Source organism: Anolis sagrei, chromosome X (assembly GCF_037176765.1).
Source record: "Anolis sagrei isolate rAnoSag1 chromosome X, rAnoSag1.mat, whole genome shotgun sequence".
Classification (NCBI taxonomy): domain Eukaryota; kingdom Metazoa; phylum Chordata; class Lepidosauria; order Squamata; family Dactyloidae; genus Anolis; species Anolis sagrei.
The window spans coordinates 74,692,012-74,704,729 of record NC_090034.1 but is presented as its reverse complement, the minus strand read 5'-3'; the positions used below and the strand labels follow the sequence as shown (position 1 = coordinate 74,704,729).

The 12,718-nt window shown below is 44.1% G+C and overlaps 1 protein-coding gene across 1 annotated transcript in view; it reads right to left on the bottom strand.

Annotated features, from left to right (window-relative positions):
- Positions 1–12,718, bottom strand: part of PAFAH2 (platelet activating factor acetylhydrolase 2) — a 70,100-nt gene that overhangs the window by 10,789 nt on the left and 46,593 nt on the right. Inside the window, exons 6-7 of the mRNA XM_060784458.2 lie at positions 12,407–12,520; positions 757–848 (exon numbers count right to left, since the gene is read on the bottom strand). Of these exons, the coding sequence (XP_060640441.2) occupies positions 757–848; positions 12,407–12,520 (206 nt within the window). The remainder of the gene's footprint in view (positions 1–756; positions 849–12,406; positions 12,521–12,718) is intronic.

The following is a 12,718-nucleotide window of genomic DNA, read 5'->3' as shown; positions in this document are numbered from 1 at the left end:
TTAGAATAATGGTTTAGTCAGAGTTGGAAAGTCTTATCTTACAGTTTTATGTAAATATTAATAAACAGTCAACCTACTGATGCCTCAATTAATGTAATTTTATTGGTATCTATTTTTATTTTGAAACTGACCCATAGCTGCTGCATTTCCCATCCTTGGTATATACTCGAGTCAATAAGTTTTCCCAGTTTTTTGTGGTAAAATCAGGTGCCTTGGCTTATATTTGGGTTGGCTTATACTCAAGTATATATGGTATTTCATGGCCGAAATCACTAAGTTGTTGTGTGTGTTCCAGACTGTACGGCCATGTTCTAGAAGCATTCTCTTCTGATGTTTCACCTGCATCTAAGGCAGGCATCCTCAGAGGTTGTGAGGACAACCTCTGAGGATGCCTGCCATAGATGCAGACGAAACATCAGGAGAGAATGCTTCTGGAGCATGGCCATATAGACCGGAACATGCACAACAACCCAGTATAGACGTTTATTCTGGTGGTGTCATTTGGTGCATTTCACACGCCCTGAAACCCCCCCCCCCCCATGATGCCACTGCAAAGGACACCTGTTTGGAAACATGTAACCTGGTGGGAATCTGGGGCTTTGACTACTGGCCAGTCCAGGCATGGGCCCACTTGGGCCCTCCAGGTGTTTTGGACTTCAACTCCCACAATTCCTAACAGTCGGTTTTGGGGTTGTTGTTCTTTAAAGAAAAGCTGAAAAGGCCTAATTGGACCTCCTTGTCCTGAAGAATACTCACTTGAACTGCGCTTCTTTGACCAGGGCGAGGACAGACGTTGCTCCTCCAAACGAGTGGCCCATGACAGCAACCTTGGTCAGATCAATGTTGTCCTGAAATGGAAAAGAAAAGAAGTTAAGGTCTGAAGACATTTGACACAGCAGGGGAGAGATACCATTGTCACAGGTCAGGCAAGATCCTAAGTGCCCCTCAGTTTGAGGATGATGGCAATCGGAATATTCTTTCTCGATGCCAAGAAAGTTGGCAGCCATCATCAGGACTTCCAGCTCTTAGATCCAACTGCTTGTCCCAATAGACACACCAAATTGAGTGCAAAATGGAAAGTCAATGCTTACATAAATCCCATTGATTCAACAGCTTTGCTCTTCTTGGGAGCAGCAAGCTGGATTGAGGCCAATGTTTCTATTATCGCTTCCCATCATCCCATGCTAACACATGTCCACTTAGTGCAAGTAGTACCAAAAAGGCCATTACAGAGTACTCTGATGGTGTTCCCCAGAAACAACAACCAGGAGGTGCCCTAGAGGAGCCGAATGTCTGATGCAAGGTTGTCAGGAATAGCAATATTCATGGAATCAGCTAAATAAAGACCGGAAGGAGCACTGCTGTAGCGGCATTTTGATCAGCCAGGAAAACTACCATTCTTTAATTCTCCCCTTATGCTTCTTTATCCCCCCTGAACTTTTCTGCAAGCCACAAAATAGCTGGGATCAGGGATGGGACTCTCCCCGACAACAAGATAATGTTGAGTTATCCCTGACTAAAATATTTTTATCTTGAATGTGCAACAAAGATCTATTCACTTTGCAAAATACTCGTTCCTGGAGGTGAGAACTGTTGGGTGAATGGGCCTATTAACAAAAGACCCTCTCCTTAAATGCACAGAAGAGTAACTTATTAGCAGCAGCGTGACCCCGCACCAGTAGCTCAAAGGTGATTAAAAAGAACACAAACACAATAGACCAATGTTATCTCTTCCACAGGAGGCTTTTCTTTATAGCAAAATAATATAGTTGCACTATTTACAAAAATAATGTTTCCATAACACAAATAAACAAATGCATAGTAGCTTTACATACAGCAGCCTTCACACTGGAGCTTTCTCACACAAGGCTTCTCTCATACTGAGATTTACCTCACGCTCCTCAGGACGATGCTAGCTATGGCCCACTGACTCCAACAGGTTTTGGCCTACTCAATCTCCTCACGACGACTCACTCTCCTTAATGCCCACACCAGTTTGTAGAAGGAGATGTGCTCTTGAAGATAGGTTGGACCCGAAAGGTTTAGGGCTTTGTAGGTAATCACCTGCACTTTGAATTGGGCCCGGAAACTTATCGAGAATCAGTGGAGCTGCTTTAAAATGGGTACGGTATGCTCCCTAAAGCTCGCCCCAGTTTATAATCTGTCTGCCACTCTTTGCACTAGCTGCAGTTTCCGATTCGTAGTCAAAAGCAGCCCCGCATAGAGTGCATTGCAGTAATCCAACCTGAATGTAACTAAAGCGTGGACCAGTGTGCCCAAGTCAAGCTTTTTGAGGTATGGTCACAGCTGGCGCACAAGTTTTAACAAGTTTAACTTCCTGCCACCACGGACAACTGAGCCTTAAACAGCAGCGGTAAGTCCCGGCGGACCCCAGACTTACTTACTTACTTAGGCAATCCCTCGTTGTCCGAGTAAGATAGTCTTCCAAGATCAGTGTACTGTAGGTGGGTCCGTAGGTGACTATGGAGCCCTAGTCTTGATCTGCATCTTCTCCCGCAGTGAGGGCATTGGTTTCCAGGTGGAAAGAGGTCCTGGTTGGGGTTGGCTTGACGTGCCTTCCTCTTGGCATGTTTTTCTCTTTCACACTCCATTCGTGCCTTTTCAAATTCTACAGTTCGGAGTTCGGAGCAGAGCAACTGCTTTGGGAGACGGTGGTCGGGCATCCAGTCAACGTGGCCGGTCCAGCGGAGTTGGTGGTGGAGGACCATCGCTTCAATGCTGGTGGTCTTTGCTTCTTCCAGCACGTTGACATTTGTCCACTTGTCTTCCCAAGAGATTTCCAGGATTTTCCGGAGGCAGTGCTGATGGAATCGTTCCAGGAGTTGCATGTGACGTCTGTAGACAGTCCACATTTTGCAGGCATAGAGCAGGGTTGGGAGGACAATAGCTTTATAAACAAGCACCTTGGTCTCCCTATGGATGTCCTGGTCCTCAAACACTCTCTGCTTCATTCGGAAAAATGCTGCATTCGCAGAGCTCATACAGTGTTGCATTTCAGTGTCAATGTTGCCTTTTTGGCTGCCAAGGTAGCGGAAATGATCCACATTTTCTAATGTTACACCATTAAGCTGTATTTCTGTATTTCTGGCATTGGAGAGGGATTGGCTGCTGGCTGCTGGAAGAGCACTTTGGTTTTCTTGATGTTCAGTGACAGGTTGAGCTTCTCGTATGCTTCTGTGAAGGTGTTTAGAGTGGCTTGTAGGTCTTCTTCTGAATGCACACAGATGACATTGTCATCAGCATATTGGAGTTCTATAACAGATGTTGTTGTAACCTTGTTTGTGGCTTTCAATCTGCTGGGGTTAAATAGCTTGCCATCTGTCCGATAGATGATTTCCACTCCGGTGACAGCCACCCTAGACCCCGATCGGCCTCGTGACTGACTAGGAGGACCTTTGTCTCGTCTCGATTAAGCCTCAGTTTGTTGGCCCCCATCCAATACGTCACAGCTGCAATGCATTGCTTTAGGATCCAAGGCGCTTCCTTGGAATTAGGTGGAAAAGAATAGAAGAGTTGCGTGTCATCTGCATAGAGATGGCACCCAATTCCAAAATGTTGGGATTGTTATGACGACCCTTCTGCCCTACACAATATAACCCTAGAGAGGAATGAAGCAAATAAATGTGGGAGGCCACAGAAGGGGGAAAGCATGCAAATGGTAAAAGAAAACAAGTTAAACAAGTAATTGGTGCAGCAACTAAATGCTTAGTGCAGGCTTCCCAGCCTGACGTCCTCCCCATGTAGCAACAAATCCTGCATTATGCACTGCTGGGTGGTGGGTATGGTAGTCTAAGCCACCAAGAGGAGGCTGCTATATGGGAGAAGAAAGGCTGGATGGAAAGCCTTTTGTCTCAATTCTTTCCCTGCTGGTTTTGTTCTCCACGTGGAGGAAATATACTATTTGTGCCATTTGCACAAGAACAAAAAGGGGCCTTGCCCCACCTGGTGACCAAAGGTAGCATTACAAGCAGGTCTGTAGAAAAGTGATCCTGCTTTGTTGTTGTTTATTCGTTCAGTCGCTTCCGACTCTTTGTGACCTCATGGACCAGCCCACGCCAGAGCTCAAGCTCCCTGTCGGCCGTCACCACCCCCAGCTCCTTCAGAATCAAACCAGTCACTCCAAAGATACCAACCATCTATCCATCTTGCCCTTGGTTACCCCTCTTCCTTTTACCTTCCATTTTCCCAAGCATCACTGTCATCTCTAAGTTTTCCTTTCTTCTCATGGTGTGGCCAAAGTACTTCATCGTTGCCTCTAATATCCTTCCCTCCAATGAGCAGTCGGGCTTTATTTCCTGAAGGATGGACTGGTTGGATCTTCTTGTGGTCTAAGGCACTCTCAGAATTTATTATTATTATTATTATTATTATTATTATTAACTTTATTTGTACCCCGCTAGCATCTCCCGAAGGACTCGATACAGCTTACAAAGGCCAAGGCCTCAACAAAACAATAGCATAACAAATACAATTCAAAGCAAATCAAAAACATTAAAGCAATAACAGTAAAAACAACATAACAATACATCATAACACAATAAAAACAGGGCCGGGCCAAGTAATGGGTACAGATTTAAAAGTGCTGAATGTGACAGGTGGTCTATCCGATTTCAAGGAAGTGCAGTGTGCAGGGAATCTTAAAGTTCTGATAAAGTGCTTACTGGAGTTTTCCTATTCTGGAAAGGCACATACAGCCAGGTCTTCAAATTCTTCCTAAAGACTGCCAACATAGGTGCTAGTCTAATGTCTTTGGGGAGGGTGTTCCAAAGTCAGGGGGCCACCACAGAGAAGGCCTCGTCCCTCGTCCCCACAAAATGCGCCTGCGATGCAGGTGGGATCGCGAGCAGGGCCTCTCCGGATGAACGAAGAGAGCGCGTGGGTTCATAAACGGAGATGCAGTCACGCAGGTAGGCAGGTCCCAAACCGTTTAGGGCTTTGTAGGTAAGCACCTGCACCTTGAATTGGGCTCGGAAAATAAACGGCAGCCAATGGAGCTGCTTAAACAGGAGGGTTGACCTCTCTCTGTAAGGAGCCCCAGTTAACATCCTGGCCGCTGCCCGTTGGACTAGTTGGAATTTCCGAGCCGTTTTCAAGGGCAGCCCTACGTAGAGCGCATTACAGTAGTCCTCCAAAACCACAGTTCCAAAGCGTCTATCTTCCTTCGCTCAGCCTTCCCTATAGTCCATCTATCACATCCCTAGGTTACAACAGGGAATGCCATTGCTTTAACTATGCAGATCTCTGTTGCCAGTGTGATGTCTCTACTCTCCACTATTTTATCAAGATTGCTCCTTGCTCTCCTCCCAAGAAGTAAGCGGTCTTCTGATTTCCTGGCTGCAGTCTGCGTCTGCAGTAATCTTTACCCCTAGAAATACAAAGTCTGTCACTGCCTCCACGTTTTCTCCCTCTATTTCCCAGTTATCATTCAGTCCGGTTGACAGAATCTTGGTTTTTTTTATGTTTAACTGCAACACAGCTTTTGCGCTTTCTTCTTTCACCTTGATTAGAAGGCTCTTCAGCAACTTCTCGCCTTCGGCCATCAAAGTGGTATCATCTGCATATCTAAGGTTGTTAATATTTCTTCCAGCAATTTTAACCCCAGCCTTGCATTTTTATGTAGCTCTTTAGGCCCTTGGTCTAACTGCAAAGAGACAAATTATCCTCAAAAGGATATTGGACCCTTAATGAACAGAGAGTCTTGATGAAAAAAAGAATGCCTTTAAAGGAACAGGGAAATCTGCCCATTTGTTTTCTCCTATATCTAGGTTTTTTTAGGCTTTCAAGATCCCACAGACATATGAAGACATCCATGAGCGCTGGCAGATTATTCAAAACAATGACATTACTCCTGTTTGCATCCACCAAATTCAAGAAGCACCATAATCTATATATATATAAATGTTCTGTGCGTTATGAGTATCTTAAAAACAAAAGAACCAATGAACGAAATCACACCAAATTTGGCAACAAAATGTCTCACAACACAAGGAGTGACCATCGCTCAAAAAAATTATGATTTTGTCATTTGGGAGTTGTAGTTGCTGAGATTTATAGTTCACTTATAATCAAAGAGTATTCTGAACTTCACCAACAATGGAATTGATCCAAACTTGGCACACAGGACTCCCCTGACCAATAGAAAACACTACAAGGGTTTGATGGCCATTGACCTTGAGTTTGGGAGTTGTAGTTCACCTACATCCAGAGAGCACTGTGGACTCAAACAATGATGGATCTGTACCAAACTTGGCACGAATGCTCAATATGCCCAAATATGAACACAGATGGAGTTTGGGGGAAATAGACCTTGACATTTGGAAGTTGTAGTCACTGAGATTCACAGTTCACCTACAATCAAGGAGCATTCTGAACCCCACCAACAACAGAACTGGGGCAAACTTCCCACACAGAACCCCCATGACCAACAGAAAATACTTAAGGCCATCCAGTCCAACTCCCTTCACCAGGGCAAGAAAATGTAATCAAAGCCCTCCTGACAAAGAGCCTTCCAGCCATAGATATATATAGGATTCACACACAGAGAGATATAGTATCATAGATTTGAAAGGGACCCCTAAAGAAGGACAATTATATATTGCATGTTCCAGAGTAGGCAAACCAAACAATGTCTACATCAATACTTACAAAGAAACAGCAAGAAATACTGTTTACCCACAAGCATAAAGAAATTACATATATTAAAAATCAACACTTTCTCATTACTTTATTTTTCAGATTACCAAATGGGGCCACAGCAACATGTGGCAGGGGATGGCTAGTTCATAATTTTATTTATTTATTTATTTACATCGCTTCTACCCCGCCCTTCTCACCCCCAAGGGGGGACTCAGGGCGGCATACATGGGCAATAATTCAATGCCATAATATCAATACAACAACATAAAATCAAATACATAGAAAATTAACAATAACATTAATTAAAATCACATACTCATATACTAACATAGTTGCCTCTCTCGCTGAAAGAGAATTGGTGACCTCACTATACGGGTCTGGACATTCAAACTCATTTGTTTTAATTTTTGCCCTTTGGAGAGGGAGCAAGAGCACCTGCGTTGTGTGGCACAAATCTTTGCAAACATCAGTATGGCAGCAATTCTGGGACTTCACAAAGTCATCTCAAAGAGCAAGACATTCATCAAAGCAGGACAGGTTTTTCTGAAAGACACCCTGTGCTGCCCATCGACTTAGCTTTCCTTGACAAGGACTAGCTGCATGTGAAAGTCACCAGAATTGACATTGAAAATGGGTGGGACCCATTCATACAAGATCAAATGAGCAAATGAGAACTGATGGGGTCTAATCACAATTTGAACAAGTTCCTTTTTGGACGACAACTCCCAAGAATCCCCCAGTGGAGACTGGGTTCAAAAGAACAAGGTATACAAAGCTAAAGAAATAAAGGACAGGGATCACAAGTGGTAAAAACACCAGGCAACAGAACAGCCTCCCAGGCATAAAACAACCTGGATTAATAGATTTGCAAAACCAGAGAAATCAGCCATAGCAGAGCACCTGATGAACCAATCTGGACGCAGCATATTATTTGAGAACACAGAAGTGCTGGACCACTCTCACAACCACCATGTCAGACTACACAAAGAAGCCACTGAAATCCACAAGCATGTGGACAATTTCAACAGAAAGGAAGAAACCATGAAAATGAACAAAATCTGGCTACTAGTATTAAAGGACTCAAAAATCACAACAGCAAAACAACAGAGGGGAAACAAACAGGCATATAAAATCACTCTCAACAAAAGATTCCCCCCAGGCACTTCCAAGCCATTGAATGCTAATCAAGGTGATCAGCTGAAACATTCATATCTAGCCCCAGCAGACAAAAGTCCTTTGTCTCACCCTGGTCATTCCACAGATATATAAACACATTTTTGCTACTTCCAACAGACCTCACTACCTCTGAGGATGCTTGCCATAGATGCAGGTGAAACGTCAGGAGAAAAATTGCCTCCAGAACATGGCCATATAGCCCGGAAAAACCTACAACAACCCAAAAACAGAAAAGGCCCAAATTGGTCACCAAGGGAGCATTTGACATAAAGTGTCCCTACCTGCACTTTTCTAGAGAAGAAATTACCCCACAGACAGACTGGAAGGGCTTTTTCTCAAAGCATACAGTACGGTTACAAGCAAAGTTCCATCTGACAGTTGGTTTCCCTCTCACCTCATATCCTTCACTTTGGCCCTCACCTTCACAGCCCTGTTTCTATAGAAACCCTCTCCCTTGCTTCAAGTGAGCTACAGGCCAAGGCATGGCCTACTTTCATGTTTCCACACAACACCCATGACATCAAAGGGCCTGTTGGGGAATCTGATCTGTTAGGCTCAAAAATAAGCCTCAGTTGGGTTGATTCCACCATAAATATAGCAGAGTACAGAAGTAAACTTACATGTGGTGAAACTGGGATAAGCTTCTATTCTTAGGATGGGACAGGATTGCAGAGTCAGAACTTTAGGTTCAAAAGTATTTATGGAAGTAAAAGAAATACATTCTTGATAGAAAAGGTCTTGGAGCTGACTAGTTTACTAAATCTCATCTTCCTAAGAGGCAAAAGGGGAAAAAGTCCACACAGTTACATTTTGCCTAGAAAGAGGCAAAATGTGTATCCTCATAGATCAGTGTTTCTCAACCTGGGGGTCGGGACCTCTGAGGGGGTCGCAAAGGGGTGTCAGAGGGGTCACCAAAGACCATCAGAAAAAACAGTATTTTTTGTTGGTCATGGGGTTCTGTGTGGGAAGTTTGGCCCAATTCTATCATTGGTGGGGTTCAGAACACTCCTTGATTGTAGGTGAACTATAAATCCCAGTATCTACAACTCCCAAATGTCAAACTCTATTTTCCCCAAACCCCATCAGTGTTCACATTTGGGCATATTGAGTATCCGTACCAAGTTTGGTCCAGATCCATCATTGTTTGAGCCCACAGTGTTCTCTGGATGTAGGCAAACTACAACTCCCAAACTCAAGGTCAATGCCCACCAAACCCTTCCAGTATTTTCTTTTGATCGTGGGAGTTCTCTGTGCAAACTTTGGTTCAATTCCATTGTTGGTGGGGTTCAGAATGCTCTTTGTTTACATGTTAACTATAAATCCCAGCAACTACAACTCCCAAATGACAAAATCAATCCCCCCGCCAACCCCACCAGTATTCAGATTTGGGCATATTGGGTATTTGTGCCAAATTTGCTCCAGTGAATGAAAATACATCCTGCAGATCATTATTTACATGGTGATTCATAATGATAGGGTTATGGTTGGGGGTCACCACAACATGAGGAACTGTATTAAGGGATCACGGCATTAGGAAGGTTGAGAACCACTGTCATAGATAGAAAAAACAGCAGAGGAGTGGGGAAAAATGGCAAATGGCCACATGGCCAGCCAAGGGCAATAAAAGGGCCTTCTCTGTGGTGGCCCCCTGGCTCTGGAATTCACTCCCCAGAGACATTAGGAAAGCTCCCACACTGGCAATCTTCAGGAGGAATCTGAAAACCTGGTTATTCCAATGTGCCTTCAATGATTGAATGTAAGATATTCCCTCCCAAATTCTGCACAAATGACCTCAGAAGAACTTTATTTTATGGTTCGTGCAATTAATTCCTTCCTAAATCCGGATCTCCCTCCCCAACAATTTCCATTGCCCAATTTCCCAGTGTTTTCAAATTTTATCCTTAAAACTGGCCTTGCCACGTGCAATTTCTGTGTGTTTACCGTCTGATTTTATACTGCTGTCTTGCTTATTATTAGGTTTTGCATTTTATGTTTTTTAGTTCTGTTTATTTATTTATTTATTTATTTATTTACTTTGCTTGTATACCGCAGTTTCTCAGCCCGTAGGCGACTCAACGCGGTTCACAACAAGAGCAAAACTTCAATCCGAACAACATACAATTTTAAAAACAGTTAACAGCGTAATATACAGAGTAATGACATATCAATAAACAACACATTAACGTCTCATAACTAGAATCGTGATCCAATTCGTCATCCATAATTCCGTTTTCCTATATTCATCGTATTCATTGCACTGTTTATCCGAACGCCTGTTCAAATAGCCAGGTTTTTAGTTTCCTTCGAAACACCATTAACGAGGGAGCTGATCTGATGTCCACGGGAAGGGCGTTCCACAGCTGAGGGGCCACCACTGAGAAGGCCCTGTCCCTCGTCCCCGCTAGCTGTGCGTGTGATGCAGGTGGGATCGAGAGCAGGGCCTCCCCAGAAGATCTTAAAGTCCTGGTGGGTTCGTAGGCGGAGATACGTTCGGATAGGTAGCTTGGGCCAGAACCGTTTAGGGCTTTATAGGCCAACGCCAGCACTTTGAATGTTATGCCTTGTGTTATGTTGTGCTATGCTTTTTGAGTAATATTGTGTTATTTTGTTATTGTATTGATGGGCGTGGCCTCATGTAAGCCATCCCGAGTCCCCCAGGGGGAGATGGAGCGGGATATGAATAAATAATAATAATAATAATAATAATAATTATTATTATTATTATAAAATACCTTTAAAAAGGAAGTTCCTTCACAGAATTCCATTGCTACATCATCAAAGGGGAGGATAGTGGCAAGGAGGAAGAGTAAAGACAAAACTCTTTTGGGAAACATGCATAGGAATGTGGGGGGAGGAATCCCTCAGCCTAATCCAGTGGTTCCCAACCTTTTTTTGACCAGGGACCATTTTGACCAACATTAGTACTAAAAGGGCTACGAATCAGTTTTTGGTCAATTTTAGATTCAATTTGGTTATTATTATTATTATTAACTTTATTTATACCCCGCTAACATCTCCCGAAGGACTTGATGCGGCTTACAAGAGGCCAAGGCCAACACATCAATAAAACAACAGTATAACAAATACAACAATAAATAAACTCATAAAGCAAAACAATAACATTAAAACAATAGCAATAAACATTAGACAATAACACCATGACGCATTTAAAACTGAGGCCGGGCCAAATGTAATGGATAAAAATTTAAAAAATGCTGGACATGACAGGTGAAATGGATAGGTTTTTTGGAGATAGGTGCAGTGTGCAGACTTAAATCTCTAGTAAAGTGCATTTGGGACATGATGCTAGGAGTTTCCTATTCAGGGAAGGCACACTGGAACAACCACGTCTTCAAGCTCTTTCTAAAGACTGCCAACGTTGGGGCTTGTCTGATGTCTTTGGGGAGAGAGTTCCAGAGTCGGGGGGCCACCACAGAGAAGGCCCTGTCCCTCGTCCCCACCAAACGTGCTTGCGACGCAGGTGGAATCGTGAGCAGGGCCTCTCCAGATGATCGGAGAGATCATGTGGGTTCATATATGGAGATGCGGTCACGCAGGTAGGCGGGTCCAAAACTGTTTAGGGCTTTGTAGGTAAGCACCTGCACCTTGAATTGGGACCGGAAGATGAACGGCAGCCAATGGAGCTCCTTAAACAGGAGGGTTGACCTCTCTCTGTAAGGAGCACAGTTAACAACCTGGCCACTGCCCGTTGGAGTAGTTGGAATTTCCACGCCGTTTTCAAGGGCAGCCCCACGTAGAGCGCATTACAGTAGTCCAATCTGGAGGTGACCAAGGCATGGACCACCCTGGTCAGATCAGCCTTCACGAGGTACGGTCGCAGTTGGCGCACGAGTCTCAATTGTGCAAAAGCCCTCCCGGCCACCACCGACGCCTAAGCCTCAAGCGTAAGTGATGAGTCCAAGAGGACACCCAAACTGTGGACCTGTGACTTCAGGGGGAGTGTCCAGCACAGGTTGCCACCCTATACCCCGATCTGGTTTACGATCGACCAGAAGGACCTCTGTATTTTCGGGATTAATCTTCAGCTTGTTCATCCTCATCCAGACAGTTATTTGGGGTTCTAATTCAGAAAATTGTATTGGATAGACTACATCAGTTCTAGTTTCTGATACAGAACATATGCCATCCAGTAGTCACCATCTGCTTGAGGCCACTGACCATATTTTAGTTCTTGCACTGGTGGTCCACAGTCCACAGATTGGGAACCACTGGCCTAATCCTATCTCTAGTCTAGCTACTCACTGAGGTCTGGAAACTTGATGACACAATAGACTTGTTCAGTCCAGGGATGAAACCCAACAGAGCCACCACCAAGAATTCCCTGCAATGGGTTGCTCAGTAGAGATAACTAATACAAAAAGTTCGAACACATTTGAGCTATGGGTCTAAAGCTAAGTAAGACAACCTCAGTCTTATGACTGTAAAATGGAAACAATGAAGATCGACTTTAAAAAACGGATTAATGAAAATTAAAAGCAGTGTGTTGCAAACATCTGATTTCTTCCAAACTAGATCCACTTCAAGTGAAACTGAGTGTGCTCGGCACACTTACCTTCAGCGCAGACAGATCAAAGTCGGTGTGCAAGATGTTGACAGGAGTCTTGCCGCCATCAATGCTCCGGAAGAGCTTGAGTCCCCGGATGCATTCGTTTGCTCTCTGATGGAGCTGCAGTGGGAAGAAAGCCTGCCGTGAATTTTCCATTCCCCAATCAACAGGGTGAAGCCTGGCTTTTCATTGCGGGAAGAGAAATGGAAGAGCAATGCTGTCGTCCCTGTACATTTGTGTCTCTGCTTTCTTGCAGCCTCTGCTGCTGCTCTACAAACAAATGCCTCTCAACTGCGTCTGTAAGCCCTGCAGTGCGAT